Here is an 18,173-nt window from a genome sequence, read left to right as displayed (position 1 = left end):
CCCAGTGTGAGGTTCGAACTTACAATCCTGAGATCAAGAGCTCCAGGAGCGCCTGGGTGGCTCAGTCCGTTAAGTGTCCGACTTCGGCTTGAGTCACGATCTTGCAGATTGTGGGTTCAAGCCCTATGTCGGGCTCTGTGCTGACAGCTCAGAGCCTGGAGCCTGCTTTGGATTCTGGGTCTCCCTCTCTCTCTGCCCCTCCCCTGCTCATTCCCTCTCTCTCTCTCTCTCTCTCTCTCAAAAATAAACATTTAAAAAAAAAAAAAGAGTCGCATGCTCTACTGACTGAGCCAGCCAGGCACCCCTTTAATTCTTTTTTTTTTTTTTTAACGTTTATTCATTTTTGAGAGAGAGCATGTGAACAGGGGAGGAACGGGGGTGGGGGACGAAGGATCTGAAGCGGGCTGTGAGCTGACAGCAGTGAGCCCAGCACTCACGAACCATGAGGCCATGACCTGAGCTGAAGTCAGACACTCAACTGACTGAACCATCCAGGTGCCCCCCTTTAATTTAATTCTTAAGGCGTTCTGGCCAGTTGTAGAAAATGGAATGTAGAGGAGTAACTGAAAAATTTCTATTTTACAAAGCTGAGATCTGGAGAGAGAAGTAATTAGAAACTTCTATGAGAATGTCATTTTAGTAAAGCTACATTGAGAAAATATGTTTGCTTGATTAAAAGAATCATCTTTATCAAAGAAATGTGTGCTTATACCGAGCACAAAACAGTCTTCCACTTTTATAATAGCCTATTAATATCTAATATTAGCCTCTTTTGCCCGTGAGACATTTATAAAATTAATCTGAATGGTGCTTCTCTACTGTAGCACTGTGGTAGAAAAGTAAGTGGACTGTTTAGAAAAAATATATTCATAACATTACCTCCTATGTTTTCTGGAATCTAGTGCAGTGATATTATCAGTAGATTTGTTTTATTTTAAAAGTAACACGTACCGGGGCACCTGGGTCGTTCAGTCAGTTAAGCGGCTGACTCGTGATTTCATCTCAGGTCGTAATCTCACGGTCCATGAGATCAAGCCCCACGTAGGGCTCTGCCCTGGCAGCATGGAGCCTGCTTGGGATTGTCTCTCTGTTCCTCCCCAGCTTTTGCACTCTTTTTCTCTCAAAACAAATAAATAAACATTAAAAAGACTAAAAGCAACATGCTTATTTTAGAGAAATTGGAAAAATAACTAAAAATTATAAAGGAAAAAATATAAATCTCTGCCATCCCACAAGTCAGAGAGAAATACTCACTAGTATTATTTGATTGTATTTTCTTATACACACACACACATTGGGATTATGGTTTGTGTATAATTTTGTGGCTTGTTTATGAATTTGTCATGAAAAGTTTCAAGCATATTTTGAAACAAATATTTAGAGATGAAAACTGTATGATGAACTCTCACATATGTATCACCTTGTTTAATACCAAAATTTTGCTACTCTTCCACCATCTATCTCTCCTTTTCTTTTTCTTTGCTGTAATACTTTAAGAGAAATCTCAAACATCATGTTATTTTTACCCTAATTGAGTTCAGTATTCATCTCTGTGTATACGGATATTCTACTCACGATGCTATTCTTATTCCTAATGAGATTCACAATAATCCTCCAGTACCTAAAACTGGTTCAAATAGCGGTTTCCCTTATTAGTCTGCTTTTTGTACTTGACATTTTTGGGAAATGGTTAATCTCCCAAGTCATAGTTTTACTATTCTGAAAAGTTAAAGACTTAAAATATCTTTTCGAGTAACATTCTTGGATAGTCTTCCTTTATTTCCCCTTGTCGAATAGCCTGTTTACCTGACTCATCGTCCTGGGAGTGCTGACATTTTAGATGGAAAGTTCTGGCAGGTGCTGTGCCTCGCCTGCACCTGTGCTGTCCTCCTTGTTTCGGGCGCGTGCCCAAGTCAGAGTGTGTGAGAGGAACTAGTCCAAGCCGGAAGTTATCCAGGAAGCGTTTGACCTATTTCAGGCCGCTGTTCACCCTTCTCTTTGTTTCTTATAAATGTTATCAGGAAAAGTTCTCAGGCCGTTGGGCCTATGACACCTGACTCTCCAAGGAAAGAGATGTCCTCCAGCCCTGGAAACTGCTCGTTCAGGCTTGATTTTCTTTTTTTTAAACCTCTGATTTGGTCTATAATAGGTCCCCTCTGTGGGAAAGTCATTAAATGCCCTGCAATAGAAGGATGGAGAGATGATACAGGGCTGTACTTTCTCCTTTTTTTTCTATATTTCTGCAGAAGAAGTTTGGGGATAGAAGCTCATAATTTCCTAATTGTCACATGGGTTAAGTACATTAATAATTAACATTTTTCCGATAGGTGCCCCGGTGCCCACGTAAAATTTATGCTGTGACAAAAACAGTTGGAAATCAAGTATTCTTGCCACGTAACTAAACAGCTTACCTAATTTTATTGGCCTGCTTAATTTCAAGCAGTATTTTATCTGTCATTGTAAGACAGATACTAATTTATGTGTTACACACTTAAAAAAATTTTTTTTAACGTTTATTTATTATTGAGAGTGAGAGACAGAGCATGAGCAGGGGAGGGGCAGAGAGATGAGGAGACACAGAATCGGAAGCAGGCTCCAGGCTCTGAGCTGTCAGCACGGAGCCTGACGCGGGGCTCGAACTCACGGACCACGAGATCATGCCCTGAGCCGAAGTTGGATGCTTAACCGACTGAGCCACCCAGGCGCCCCATCCACACTTTTTAAACATTGCACTTTTATTGCAGTGACGCAGCTGAGGTGGAGGAGGGCTTCAGCCAGCGAACGCACGATCTGATACTGCTCTCAGCATCTGTAGCTGCGTTTGGTTCTTAAAATGCAGCTGGTCTACGGGCTTCTTTCTGTCCTCACGTTTTTCTCTGCTCATCAGTGAGATGCATAAGCAGGAAGAGGTTAAGGCAGAAACCTGTTTATTGTCAGTACGTGTGGATTGTGTTGTAACTCATTGGAATAGCTGTGGTCCCACGGAGATGAGACTTGAACGTGGATCCGCCCACAGTCGTACACCCCACCGGCATAATCTCAGTGCTGCTATTCGGTCACGGTGATGGGATGGGTAATCAGGTCCGCAGACGGGAAAAAGATTGAAGAAAGCATGGCAGGCTGGGGCTTAGGAAGCATGTATTTGAATAAAGAAGGAGGCCACTGTGAGCTGCTGGGTAGAGAGCTGTAAAACTGAAAACTTTGGAGAACTGGAATGAAGCAGTGCTTCAGGGAACTCATCCAGGGAAGAGAAAAGTGTAGACCGTGATACTGTGATAACTGGTTAGAGCCTGTGGAAAGCACTGGTTGGTGTTGGGTGGTCATCAGGTGACCTGAGCTGGGACATGAGGCTGGGACTTGGGGCTGGCTCCGGGAGCAGTCTCTTACCATTCATGGGCAAGGTGGCTGAGGGAGATAATTGACCTTGGGACCGAAGATAAAAGAAAGACATCAGAAAGGAGGACTAGAGCCACATTAACAATGAAACAACTTCAAACACATGTGCTCCGTGAAGAAAATAAATACGACAAAGAGAACAAAGGCCTCTGTGTCCACAATATTTATCTGGGACTTTTTTTGAAGATGTTTAGAAATATTTCTGATTCTGACACCTTTGGAGGTATGTGAGGGTTCCGACAGACCAAAGTTACTTATCTGCAGTTCTGAAATGGTGCAAAGCCTGGTTTGCAGCAAAACCAAACTTGAACAGACATGAAACTTTTTTTTTCAACATTTATTTTTGAGAGACAGACAGAGACAGAGTGTGAGCAGGGGTGGGGCAGAGAGAAATGGAGACACAGAATCTGAAGCAGGCCCTGGGCTCTGAGCTGTCAGCACAGAGCCCGATGCAGAGCTTGAACCCACGAACCGTGAAATCATGACTTGAGCCAAAGTCGGACGCTTAACTGACTGAGCCACCCAGGCGCCCCGAACAGACACAAAACTATTGATGAACTTTATTTATCCCACTTAATGGGATTACAGGGTCCAGTCTCAGATTTGCTGGAGGTAACATAGAATGTTGTGTATGTACTATATTTCATTTTCTACAGTTTGAAGAGTTCTGCCTTCTGAAGCAGATCTTTTTTTTTTTTTTTTTTATTAAAAAAGTTTTTTTTTTTTGAGAGAGAGAGAGCATGCACACATGTGTCAGAGAGAGAGGGAGAGAAAGAGAATCCCAAGCAGGCTCCAGTGCAGAGCCTGATGCGGGGCTCAAACCCTTGAAACGTGGGATCATGATCTGAGCTGAAGTCAAGAGTCAGCAAATCTGACCCACGGAATTAGGTGTAAGGGATTATGGCCCTGTATTTCGTTAAAATAATGCTTTTTGGGTCAGTGACAGCAGAATTAAATTTCTTCCCTAGAAACCGTGGTTTCTTTGATAGCTCAGGGAATAACCAAATGTAAAACCGTTTTCAAACCTGCCTTGTGTTGTCCCTGCTCCCTTCGGAATGCTTCACTTCATCTCAGTCTTTGTTACATTGGGGGCTGTGGTGCTTGCTTCAGGGGGACACAGATGTGGGATGCTGTTAGAGAGGTCAGTGTTTGGCAAATTTTGGAGAATGTGGGCTCGACCCTGTGGCTTTTCCTTGTGGGGTGGTAGGTAAGAGAGATTAAAAAAAAAAAAGTAGCACTTCTCATGAATTCAGTGGAAAAGAGAAGAAAGGGCGAGAAAGAGATAGGAAGGGAAGTTTATACCCTAAAAATTACAGCGCTGTAATGTATTTATCTGTTCGGTGTTTGGGTGTGAAGAGAGAGGCTGGGGGCAGTGTAGTGCGTGGCGAATAGGCCTGGGGTGAGGTTCCAAGCCTTATTCAGCTTTTCTAGTGTTGTGACCTTGGGCAAGACCTTTAATTTTTCTGAGCCTGTTATCCCTGACGTGGGGGAAATAAGACCTACCTCTTCGATTACGGTTACTAGTTAGGGTCTCATGTTACTCCAGATCTTATTAACAGACTCTGATAGGGTACAATGAAATGCCATGGAGAGTATAAAAAGACAGTTCTGGGGGCGCCTGGGTGGCTTAGTCGGCCCCTCCGACTTTGGTTCAGGTCACGATCTCCAGGTTCGTGAGTTGGAGCCCCGCATCTGGCTCTGTGCTGACAGCTTGGAGCCTGCTTCAGATTCTGTGTCTCCCTCTCTCTCTGCCCCTCCCCTGTTTGTGCTCTGTCTCCGTCTCTCTCAAAAGTAAACATTAAAAAAAAAAAAAAAAAAAAAAGACAGTTCTGCCTCTGGGCAAGGAAGCAAGAGAGAAAATTAGGTCTCAGGTAGCTGAGGTTAGCTTCACATCAGAAGTGAAAATTATGGGGATATCCAATGTCCTTTCAAGTTTTTTGATAGCTGGATAGTTGCTGTATCCTATCCTTGGGTTATACGTATTTCCTACTGAAGATAGGTTGTAGAATTAGGACTGGGGAAAGTTTGGATTTTACAATGGATTTGTTTAGAATATTTCTTGACGTTCTTGATATACTAACATATTAGCTTTCGGAAGGCCTCATTAATACATCAAAAGCGTAAAGACAAAGTTGGTGAATCAGACAAACCTGTGTCACTAGGGATATAAAAATAATAATAATGGATGCTGGCTACCACTGCTTTCTCTGGGCCGGTGTGCAGTTCTGGGTAGTGACGAGCTTCGTGCACAGGTTTGAGGATTTTAAGGCAAGTGTGAGATTCAGAAAACAAGAACGAAACCCATCAACCGTTGCTTTATCTCATCTGGCATTTTCCGGCTTTTCTCGCTTCCCAGAGACCCAGCTTCTGTGTTGCCTCTCCCCATAAGCTCCTTTGCCTTGTGATGCTGACCTGGTCCGGGCTTCGCATAATGAGATGCCTCTTAGAAACCACAGAGGGCAAGATTTTGTTTTTGGTTTTTTTGTTTTAAATTCAAACCGAGAGCCTCTGTGGTTAGTAACATTTACAGTTTTACGTGTTTGCATTTGGATCTTAAATCCATCTTGAATTACTTTAATTCAGAGAATAATATTTTTATCCAGGCATTATGTTTGGTTCTTACCTACTGCTGAGTATTCAGCTGATGAAGACCGACAGGCTTGCAGGCAACAGAACTAAATCATCAACAGAAAGACTCTGAGTTTCACATTCTTGTGAGCTGGTGTAGATGGCCCTTAAAAATCCCCCAACACGGGTGCATCTTAATCCATTCTGTTAATGAATGATTACATACAATCAAATGCACTAGTTGTAGGAGCTTTTGCCGTGTTTATACACTCATGTAACCTCCACCCCAGTCAAGATATAGAACATTTCCATCACCCCCCAGAGTCTCCTGCTGCCTTTTTGCAGCCAGATCCTCTAAGCTTTTTCAGTTGAGTTAGGTTGCAAACCCAGGTGTCCTGCCTTCTTGACCACCATACTGCCTTGCTTTCCTGCGGGTTTCTTTTCTGTACATTTACTGGAGGTTGGCGTGTCTGGTAAGTTTGCATGCTCATTGATGAATTAATTGTTTATTACTGATCGATTTATAGGGCTGGAGGTAATTTAGTACCATCATCATTTATCCTGAAGCCTGAGTATCTTCTTTTATCCTTTTTCTTGACTTGCCACATCTAATAAGCGGTCAGGTACTTGTAAGACCTTCTGTTGGGCTTTGCCTTGTGATGTTACTGGAAAAAAAATTTTTAACTCATTAAAGCATATTATTCATTATTTGGTGTCTGGTGAGTTCTATAATTAAAAAAAAATTTTTTTTTGGATGTATATTTATTTTTGAGAGAGACAGAGTGTGAGTGGGGGAGGGGCAGAGAAGAGGGAGACACGGAATCCGAAGCAGGCTCCAGGCTCTGAGCTGTCAGCACAGAGCCCGACGCGGAGCTCGAACTCATGAACTGTGAGATGATGACCTGAGCCACCCAGGTGCCCCCCGAGTTATACAATTTTTTAATAGTAAAAATGTTTTCATTAATAAGATAGCTATAGTTATTGATGATTATTTCTTGTTCTTTTTGCCTTAGGCAAATAGGGTGATTCTTTGCTGCTACTTTTTATATGAGTAATCCTAAATGCTGAATTATGGAGGTTTTGTGATACAAGTGTTTTCTTTTCTAGGACTTTTCCAGATTTCTCAGAACAAAGTGGCAGTTCTCCTTCTAGCTGGCGGGCAGGGGACGAGACTTGGTGTTGCATATCCCAAGGGAATGTATGATGTTGGTTTGCCGTCTCACAAGACGCTTTTTCAGATTCAGGCGGAGCGTATCCTGAAGCTTCAACAGTTAGCTGAAAAATACCATGGCAGCAAATGTGTCATTCCATGGTAAGATATGCCTCATTAAGGGAGAGTGTGTGAACATATATCGGTCTATGATATTCAAAATACATGTAGACTTTATTCATAAGCAGACATGTTTCCTGTTAATAATGGTTTTCCCAGGAGCTGTAATTTACTGTCTAAAAGTAATCTGTAGTATAACTAGATAGATGATCACTGTAGCCTTAATGCACAGCATATATTCGCCTCCCACTTTTACATCCCTACCTGAGTACCTCTGGGGACTCATTGGGTTTTCTCAGTGTAGAAAAAGAAACTTGATACTGATTGGTAGTTTAACTATAAATTTCTTCAAAGAAATTTTTTTAATGTATTTTGTGTGTGTGAGAGAGAGCGAGAGAGAGTGAGCACGAGCAAGGGAGGGGCAGAGAGAGAGGGAGACACAGAATCGGAAGCAGGCTCCAGGCTCTGAGCTGGCAGCACAGAGCCCGACGCGGGGCTCGAACCCACGAACTGTAAGATCATGACCTGACCCAAAGTCAGATGCTTAAATGACTGAGCCACCCAGGTGCCCCGCTATGTATAAATTTCTAATTGAAAATCAGTTTCCCTCTGAAATTTGAAGGTCTTGTTCTGTTGTTTCCATCATTGTTGTTGACAGGTCCATTGCCATTCTGTTTCCCGGTCTCTCCCTGCACACACCCCCTGGCCAGCATCTAAGGTCTCTTCTTATCTATGGCATCTGAAATTTCATGATGATGAGATACGAGTCTATTTTTAGTCGCTGCCCTGGGCACTCCAGGAGTTCTCACAGTCTAGAAACCCCTATCCTTAAGTACCAGGCTATCTCGCTCTCCCCACAGCCCACCCTTCCCACACACACCAGCTGAAAGCCCCACTGATTTCTCTGCTGGGGACCACGCTGGATCCCCAGGGCCTGCTGGCAAGCTGTGCTCTAGGGCTCACCCTGGCCAGTGTCGGTGTCCTGAGCACCAAGAGACTATGGGAAATTCTGCTCTGCTTTGTAAAAGTTTTTGATTTGGCTCTTAAATCTCTTTCCCAGAGCAGCTTTGGAAATACATTTTGAGGGGGAAACCAGCTGTGTGTTTGAGATCCCTCAAGTCCCTGATCTTGTTATTTTAGCCCCATGTGACCCAACCAAAGCTCTGTTGGTTTCTCTCTCCTTCCGCCTGGTCCAAGCTGGAGTTCCTACCACTAGCCTGTATCCCAAGTCGGCAAATACCCCCAGGAAAAGGCAGCAGCTGCGTATCCTTAGCCCCTCTTGGAAAGATTCTCACTGTCTGGAATTTTAGTTCCCATCCATGTTGCTTCTGTAGCTCTGTGATGCCTTTAAAAATAGGCTGTTGGTAAATTTCCCAGCTTTGCTAGCTCTTCTCAACATGAGTATTGGCCATAAACTGTTTATTTCATCTTGATTCCTTCGGGGGGTTTTGCGGGACGTCTGTGTTCTGAGTGGCCGGTATTCTGTTTAAGGCCCTGGTTCCCGCCATCATGTTGGATTTTCTTCCCTCTTCTTCCTCACAGCTCAGGATCTCTGTGCTTTTCTGCTGCAGAGTGATTTAGCCACCTCTTTGTAGTCAGAGTTCAAAATACCCAGGATAATTTGTTAAGTAGACAGATACCTAGTATGGTGGGAAATTACACCATTTTCTTTATTCATTCAACAGATACTGCATACCTCCTTCTAGGTACTGGGGATAGATCAGCAACCAAAACGGACAAAAATCCCTCCTTATATGTATGTGGTTTACATTCTAGTAAGGGCAGGAGCTACTATAGTCACTAACTGTGGTTTTAGATAGGGTTTTTTCCTCCTTTGCCATACTAGCGGGGGTTGGATTTTTGTGAAAACAGAGAGTATATTTACACTTTTATGATTTTAAATGGAGGGTGAGCAGAGCCCAGATTACATTTCAAAACTTTAGTAAAAAGAACCATGAGAGATCATTACACTGTATTACATTTACCCTTTTCTCCCTATTTATTTACAATAGGAGTTTTAAATTTAGAATACACCTTTCACAGAGTTCTAAAATGTTTTTTTTAAGCCAGTTACAGGCTCTCTGTTGCAGGAGGTACGTGTAATATTGTCACATAGACGTATTTTACATGTAAAGGTTGATGAAATTACTGGAAGAAATTCCCCATGGGTAGCTGCTAATGCTCCCTTATCCAGGAAGAGGATGAAGGAGGTCAGAACAAAGAGACAGTGTGCTCAGTGATTTTTTTTTTTTTTTTTTAGCTTAGAAAATAGACAAGATTGAATTGTGCCCTGATTCACATGACCCTATGGCTTAGAAGGTCTACTTTTCTCTTGCAAGGTATATAATGACCAGTGGCAGAACAATGGAATCTACAAAGGAATTCTTCACAAAGCACAAGTACTTTGGTTTAAAAAAAGAGAATGTAATCTTTTTTCAGCAGGGAATGCTCCCTGCTATGAGTTTTGATGGGAAGATTATTTTGGAAGACAAGAACAAGGTTTCTATGGCTCCAGGTTTGTAAGCATGCTTACTTAAGGGTGACTGGAAATGGTAGTAACATAAGTCCTTCCATTTGGTTTTCTTCCTTTTTTTAAAAAACTTTTTAAAATGTGTATTCATTTTTGAGAGAGAGAGAGTGTGTGCACATGTGAGCCTGAGTGGGGGAGGGCAGAGAGAGAGGGAGACACAGAATCCGAAGCAGGCTCCAGGCTCCATGCTGTCAGCACAGAGCCTGATGTGGGGCTCGAACCCATGGGCCATGAAATCATGACCTGAGCTGAAGTCGGATGCTTAACCGACTGAGCCACCCAGGCGCCCCAGTGATTTGGATTTAAAAAATCAATGTTTAATTCATATTTAAAATTGTATCCCCATTTGGTAATGATTTAAAAAACTGAAAATACCAGCGGGTGACATGGTACACTTTCACAGTGTGAATGTCTGCCCGCGAGAGCAACTTGGGCAGCGTGTGGGGTACTCGGTGTCTTTACCCAGTGTTTTACATCAGCAGGGTTCGTGGCTACATTACTTCTCGTAGTGAAAGATTGGGAACCGTTTACTGTTTCATAAATAAGAGGTTAAAATGTAGTTTATCGATAGTAATGGTTCTCAAACTGTCCTAAAACAACTGTGGAGGCCTAAATGACACAGAGAAGTAGTTTCAGGTTAACTTTCGATGGGAAGCGTGACGCTGCGCGCCCAGTATGGCTGGGCCACCGCTCTGAGCGCCTGCAGGTGGCGTGTGCCCGCTGCAGCCTGCTAGAGGATCCTAGACCCGTCGGCACGCTGCCAGTGTAGACACATGCAGCGACCCTGACTGTGATCCCCACTAGAAAAATAACCGTGTGGACAGATTCATATCTATGTGAATCTTTGCTTGGAGGAAAGGCTGAAAGGGGACAAATAATAGTGTTAACGGTGGTAGTCTCCAGCTATAGGCTTTTGTGTCATCTTAATGCTTTCTTTCCTTCTTAATTATGGAACACTTTATTTTTAAGTCCAATTAAAAGTTGTCCAATTAAAAAAGTCCAATTAAAAAAATTTTTTTTTAATGTTTATTTATTTTTGAGAGAGAGAGAAAGAGCAGGGGAGGGGCAGAGAGAGAGAGGGAGACATAGAATCCAGAGCAGGCTCCAGGCTCTGAGCGGTCAGCACAGAGCCTGACGTGGGGCTCGAACCCACAAACCACGAGATCATGACCTGAGCCGAAGTTGGACGCTTAACTGACTGAACCACCCGGGTGCCCCGCAGTTGTCCAGTTTTTCAAGCTGAGGCTGCGAGTGTTGATGGAAGAAGTACATTAAAGCAGCACTAAAAATAGATGTGAAAGAAGAGGCTTTTACCTATATTTATTTTAAATCTGACCTTCATATTAACCTGGTTTCCTAATGAGTTATTTGGTATAATATGCTCATGTATTTTTATTTTTGAGATGGGGGAAATTGTCAGTGATGGCGCTGTAAACACAGAGCTAACTTGAATCGTACAAATATTAGCAACGCTTGAAATGTTATGAAATAATCATTACCTGATAAATAATTTTATATTTCCCAATGTATTATGGGCTAAATGGTTAAAAGGGCTGAGTTAAAAAGAGACGTATGGTCTTTGGGTTGCCTGGCCCTGCATTAACATTACCCTCTCAGTTCTGCTAAATTACTTTCACAGTCATGTAGTGTAATATTTTGACACCCCCATTCTTCCTTACGGATACTTTTCTTGACACTGTGATGTAAAACTGCTTTTCAGAGCTCTTCACCCCAGTTTGACAGCATTAGCCCAGGTAACAGTTTGGCGGTACCTTCTGAATGGGTTTTGGTGTGCTACTAATGGGCTCTTTTATTTCCCAGATGGGAATGGTGGTCTTTATCGGGCACTTGCAGCCCAGAATATCGTGGAGGACATGGAACAGAGAGGCATTTGGAGCATTCACGTCTACTGTGTTGACAACATCCTGGTGAAAGTGGCAGACCCCCGGTTCATTGGCTTCTGCATCCAGAAAGGAGCAGATTGTGGTGCAAAGGTAACACCTTTCCCAACCGTAGCGAGGCTCCAGGTGGATTTGCTCTGTCAGGATGTATATTCCAGGACTCAGACTAGAATTATTAGGGTGATTGGAATATTTTCTCTCTCTCCAGTAACTAAATTATCCCCCACCTGCTTTTTCTCTTAAATTGGCAGCTTTTGATTCTAGAAATAATGTTCTGTGCTTGTGTGTGGATGATTTGTTAAGTACTGGGAAAGTGAATGATCATCACTAGGCCCGGGATGGATTCGTTAATATCAAGCTGTGTTTGGGGCGCCTGGGTGGCTCAGTCGGTTAAGTGTCCAACTTCAGCTCAGGTCATGATCTTACGCTTCGTGGGTTTGAGCCCCGTGTCGGGCTCTGTGCTGCCAGCTCAGAGCCTGGAGCCTGCTTCTGATTCTTTGTCTCCTTCTCTCTCTGCCCCTCCCCTACTTGCACCTTCTCTCTCTCTCTCTCTCTCTCAGAAATAAACAAAGTTTATAGAGAAGGGCAATGAAGGAGATTGTTAACTGCTTGACAGCCATCAACATAACACACTAATATTAAGATAGACGGGGTGGGTGGGAAAAAGCGGGGAGGTCTGTATCGCCATGTGACAAGACTGGTCTTGCCATTTTCTTTTCAACATTGTTTTAGTTGCACAGATGATGATATAGGAGGCATGCCTATATGGCAGTGAACAAAACGTGTCGTGTTTCTAGGAAAAAATAGAGAACATGAAAACACTGCGAAAGATTTAAAAATATTAATACCAATACTTGTTTTCTGGAAATCTGTAAAAGTATCAGTTCTCACCAAATTAAAGTATAACACAATTTTGGTCAAAGTCCCAGTGAGACTATTTGGGGGACACTTAACAAAATGATCGTAAACTTTAGAAAGAACATGTAAATATGGCCAGGAAAATGCTGAGAGAAGGTGAGAAGGAGGGAGGAGGGTTGGAGACAGTCTACCAGGTATTAAAATGGGTTGTACATAAAAAAAAGGGAGTCCTGAAACCAGAGTAGAATGACAGGTTGATGGAACAGAGTAGAGCAGTCAGAAATCAATCCATGTACACGTAAGAATGCTGTATGTAAACACATGGCATTTCAGATCGGTGGGGGAAATGAATGAGATAACTGGCTGAAAATAAAGTAAAATCTCATCCTCAAAGCTCATACCAAAATCAGTTTCAAATGGATTACAAAGTTAAGTATAAAAAAAACCCATAAAAATGTTAGAAGAAAAAAATACTGACATGAAGGGAAGACCTTTCTGCCAAAAGCAAAAGCTATATAAAACAGGCTTCTGACACAAACAGATTAGACTAGATATAAATTTGAAATATTTGGATTTAAAAAGCATGCCATAAAAAGCATATCGTAGCCTTGGTTTGAGATATTTTCTATTATAAAGATGTCATTTCTCTTAAAATTAATCTGTAAATCTAATGCAAAGCCATAAAAGCTGAAGTTTTAAATTTACCAGTGCGGGTTTAGAGAAATTAAACTGGTAGACCCCAGTAAGACTCTTCTAGACTCTGAAAATAGAAAGTTGGTTCTGTTATTTAAGACCTCTCTCTGTTTTAATACTGTATGAGTATCTGCACTGTATTGTAAATGGTTATTAAATTATAATAGAAACAGGGCATTTGAAGTAGCTGAGCCTTAAAAAAAAAAAAAAAAAAAACAAACTAGACTGTATTTCTGACTTTGCTCCGCTTGGTGTCACTCTTCCTTCTAAAACAGAAACTTTAATTTTGCTGCTCTGGGCTTCAGGTCAATTTAAATTCTATACGATCCGAGTGGCGAACCTGGAAAGAACCTCAGAGATCATCTCATCAGCCCCTTTGATCTCAGAAACGAGCACTCTGAGGCCCAGTTCTAAGTGAACTCCAGGCTCAAGGTCATTCATCCCCATTCACAGAAACAGGATTAGAATTCACATTCCCCAACTCCTAGTTGTAGTAAGCTATCACATTATAAAACCAAACTCTTAGGAGTGATTACGTTTTTGCCGACAGCTTAAAAACCTTGAAATTAGATGTACTACTATTTGTGAGTATACTGGTCACACAGAGATACAGGTGTAACCTGTCCCTCTTCACCACCTGTGGGTTCTCCAGGACTCTGAGTCCTCCCGCTTAGTTCTGTGTCTGGAACATAATGCAGAAGTCACTCAGTGAGTGACCACGTAGTCAGATGGACTACTCCGTTGTCAAATTGCGGTAAGACTGGGTGTATGTTAAAAACTTTTAGAGATGGCAGAAAGCCTTTATGTAATCTGCCCTCCCACCCTTTTTGTTTTAATTGAAAACCAAGATATCGAGATATATTTTTACGAACATCTGAATTAGGGAGTTATTCATAGTGTGGTAGTGGAATTCTTTTCATTACTTCTTTAAAAGGCTCCCGTCTTTGTGAATTCAGGAATTCAGTATTTTTCATGGAGTGAGAGCCTTGAGAAAAGACTTAGAGTGGTGGTTTGCAGAAGCCCAGCGCTAACCGGGCAGGAACCATTGTTAACTGGAGGTCGTCACTCTGTAGAGCAGTTGCTTGAGCTTTGAGCTTGAACTTGGAGCTTGGAGTGGTACTTCAAACTCAGCTTTTCAGGATTTCCCTTGGAGAAAGTCAAGCAAACTTCTTAATTTTGTGCTGTCTAACTTTCTGTGTAATGGAAACTGACCTTCCGTTTACGCAGTTTGCAAATGCATTCTTCTGTAATCTAGACTTTTGTAATATTTGGAGGGTCAAGAGTTGTCATAGAAGTACATCTTTCGCTGACAGATTAACTCTTGGGAACCGTAAAGTGTGAATGTGCTCAGGTTTGTTCTCTATGGCTGGTCGGAGTAGGGGCACACAGAGGTGACTGGAAAATCTAGTGTGTGTGTGTGTGTGTGTGTGTGTGTGTGTGTAGGTTTAAATGGGAGCGAGAGGACTCTATTCCAAATTCCGTGTCTAGTGAGACCCCCAGCTGTGGAGGTGGTGAGGGTGAGGGGTTGATAGATTAGAATTGCACATAGGCCTGTGATTGATGGAAATCATTTTGTTGTATGTTTCCCCCCAGTGTAATCCACTTCCTTGGTAGAAAATTGAACAGTGTGCTCCTTTCAGGGTGGCAAACAGTGAAACCACACAGCGGACTTCCGTGCCCGGTAGCCCTGCCTCACCGAGCTAGACTCTGTGCCTGTCGCTGTAATTGCTGTGTAAACGAAGTCCTCAATGGTGGCTTTGGTTGTCTGGAGGAGACTGCCGCTGGCCGGGTTTATTTTAAGAAATCAATTGCGGAGGAAAAGTTTTAACTTTATTGATGTGGATTTCATGTATGCTTAGGATAGACTTTTTAGTTTGGGGACAGATTTTTCAAACTACTCCAAAGCATGCTGGATTGCTAGTTGAACAGGGCAGACAGCAGTATCTTTAAAACGTTCCCGTTGTTTGAATCTTCTGTCGGGTATTCATCTCATCTGAATCTTGATTTTATTTTAGCGTATCTCACACAGTGCTTAACGTAATTTTCTTCTGAACATTTCATTTAGGTCAGTGATGTGTTGGATTAGGGTGGTGGGGTATCAGAATCACTTGTGAGGGTTTTTTTTTCTTCTTAAATTACATATTCTACATTTCCCTGTGATTTAGGTATACACCTTTCTCTCAGCTCCCCCCAGCTTAGAGCCATTGATAGATGATCAAGTCACTGGTTTTCAAACTTTCTTTAAAGCATAGAATCAACTTCAGACAAAGTCTAACATGCAAAACAGATAAGTATTGGGCAGGCTTTTCTGATTGAAGTTGGAGCCAGATCCCAGTGACCTGCCTGCCTTGACGCCCCCTACCTCCTCGCCAACTCCTGGAAAAACAAGGAACATGCCGTATTCATGAATGAAAACAAAAGAAGCACCATTTTCAAATGAAATAATGATTCAGGCAATACGAAATGAGAGACCAAATGCCTTACGTTTGTATTAATGAATCCCAGAGAAATTTCATTTCATTTATTCTCAACCGTTGAGTGTCGTTAAGGGTAAATTAATTAAAATAAGGTATTTGCGGGGAAGTAGACTCCTCATTTAATTATTCCCAGTCAAATGTGATTTCCTCTGGGCTCTGCGTGTGTGACGGCATTTCTCTTCCATGGTTTAGTTAGGTGATAAACAGGAAGGAGATAATTTACTTCATTTCCAGTTGGACAGTAGTCTGTCAAAGAATATAAAGATGGGTAGGTGGTGGACTGCAGTTAGAGATTCCTTTTGACTTAATGCCTTAAAGACAATGTAAGCAAGACTGTAGGTGTGGCTTTTGAAAATGGCAAATCTCCAATATCTCATTTGATCGTATTTCTTTTCCTGCTGCTGTCTTTCTTGGGGCAGGTGGTGGAGAAAACGAACCCTACGGAGCCCGTGGGAGTGGTTTGCCGAGTGGACGGAGTCTACCAGGTGGTGGAATATAGTGAGATCTCCCTGGCAACAGCTCAGAAACGAAGCTCGGACGGGCGACTGCTGTTCAATGCGGGGAACATTGCCAACCACTTCTTCACTGTCCCGTTTCTGAGAGATGTTGTCAAGTATGAGCAAGATAGATTCTTCTGTCATTACTCAGGAACTAAGTCACTTGAGAAGGAGGAAGACACCCAAGTCCTTATTCTGTGGAATTCATCTTCTCCCCTGAAGATCACCCTCATCAAGTGGAAATTTATCTCACATTGTTGTTGTTTTCACATGATAGGGTGCACATCTCTAGGAGCCTGTCTGCCCTGCGTCTAGGGCCTCAGAATTCCTGCTGGTGGACGCAGGTCATCTAGTGTTGAAAGGCTGCCCGCCCAATTTTAGCTGGCTCCCAGACTAGCATTCAGGAACCAGTAGGGAAAGGAAGCGGAGACCTGGGTGGAAATCAGCGTGGTGGGATAAAAGCATAACATCAGAAGCTTCTTTAATCCATCGGTCTGTTAAGGGAAGGACCTTCTCACTGTCTGCTTCACGTGATAGCTTTTAGACATTCATGATGATGGTTTACTTCTCAAAAAGTCCCTGAGCTTTACTGTAGGGTATTGACTCCAGTTCCACAATACCTCCCGTCCCACTCTGCGCTTTGTAGCTGTGTTAGTTGATTTGTCCATAACAACTGTCAATCCTCATCTTCCCATTCCACACTTCAGGGGCTCTCGGTTGGGAAAGTTGGGGCAAAGAACAGAACCTTTTTTGGAAGACATGGAAACTGGGAGAGACATTGGTGTGAGCTGTGGTGTGTGCTCTTTAACGTGGAGATCGTTACTGGATTCTTTTAAAACTAAGGAGGTGGATAGGGAAATCTGTTCACTTCATATTTAAACACGAACCGAAACTTCCCAGATGCGCTTCACTTTGACAGTCTTAGCAAGGTTGTGGGTGCATTTGTGCCTGAGTGTGATTATAGGATTTTCTGGCATTTTAACTTCGGAAAGTGATTACGTCTTTTTTTTTTTCCCCTACTCAGTATTTATGAACCTCAGTTGCAGCACCATGTGGCTCAAAAGAAGATTCCCTACGTGGATTCCCAGGGGCAGTTAATTAAGCCAGACAAACCAAATGGAATAAAGATGGAAAAATTCGTCTTTGACATCTTCCAGTTTGCAAAGTATGTTTTCAGCAGCACCAGTAAGATTAGCTACAGGTCTTGAAATGTTGCCTTTCACTCCGTTAGGCCAGGACGCTGTTTTCTGCAAACACTCGGGAGCATGTATGTGAGGGGTGGCGTTGTGGCTGTGAGTGTCCTGTCGAGACTCATTATCATTCTCTCAAAGCGCCAACCTGGGAGTATGATTTGAGTTGCCTGTATGTTTTCTTTCTTTCTTTTTTTTTTTTCTTTAATTTTAATGTTTATTTATTTTTGAGAGAGAGACAGAGCACGAGCGGGGGAGGGTCAGAGAGAGAGGGAGACACAGAATCTGAAACAGACTGCAGGCTCCGAGCCGTCAGCACAGAGCCCCACGCGGGGGCTCGAACTCGCGAGCCGTGAGATCGTGACCTGAGCTGAAGCCGGACGCTCAGCCGACTGGGCCACCCAGGCGCCCCAACCTGTATGTTTTCTTTACACCCGTTAGTCTATTGTCTGACTCTCCTGCAAAATTGTTAAATTTTGTTAAAATTGTCACTTACTTTGGCTAAGAGACTGAAAGGTTGAGCTAGGGAATTGGCCCAGTTTGTGCGTAGGCTGTCTTACTGACCTCTAAGTACGTGTTTCGGAGAACATGACTTTAGATTCTATAGCTCTCCATCAGAGATCACATTCGAGGCTGAGGTATGTGGCTCCGAATTTGGCCAGTGTACAAATGCAGAAGACGAATTAGCTGTATAAAATTCATCTTCCCCTGTGGGCTTCTAAGGCATCTTTTTTCGCCTCCCCCCTTTCCCACCCCCAGAACAGATACTCATGGGTTTTGCATTAAGATTTCT

General features: G+C 42.7%; 1 protein-coding gene across 6 annotated transcripts in view; it reads left to right on the top strand.

Annotated features, from left to right (window-relative positions):
• Positions 1-18,173, top strand: part of UAP1 (UDP-N-acetylglucosamine pyrophosphorylase 1) — a 40,643-nt gene that overhangs the window by 11,738 nt on the left and 10,732 nt on the right. For all 6 annotated transcript variants that reach the window (XM_042924533.1, XM_042924534.1, XM_042924532.1 and 3 more), the window contains exons 3-7: positions 7,072-7,276; positions 9,574-9,749; positions 11,586-11,758; positions 16,113-16,306; positions 17,215-17,355. In XM_042924533.1, the coding sequence (XP_042780467.1) occupies positions 7,072-7,276; positions 9,574-9,749; positions 11,586-11,758; positions 16,113-16,306; positions 17,215-17,355 (889 nt within the window). The remainder of the gene's footprint in view (positions 1-7,071; positions 7,277-9,573; positions 9,750-11,585; positions 11,759-16,112; positions 16,307-17,214; positions 17,356-18,173) is intronic.

The sequence above is a fragment of the Panthera leo genome, chromosome F3 (assembly GCF_018350215.1).
Source record: "Panthera leo isolate Ple1 chromosome F3, P.leo_Ple1_pat1.1, whole genome shotgun sequence".
NCBI lineage: Eukaryota > Metazoa > Chordata > Mammalia > Carnivora > Felidae > Panthera > Panthera leo.
The sequence above is the reverse complement of the archived record's forward strand: the minus strand, read 5'-3'. Positions and strand labels throughout refer to the sequence as shown.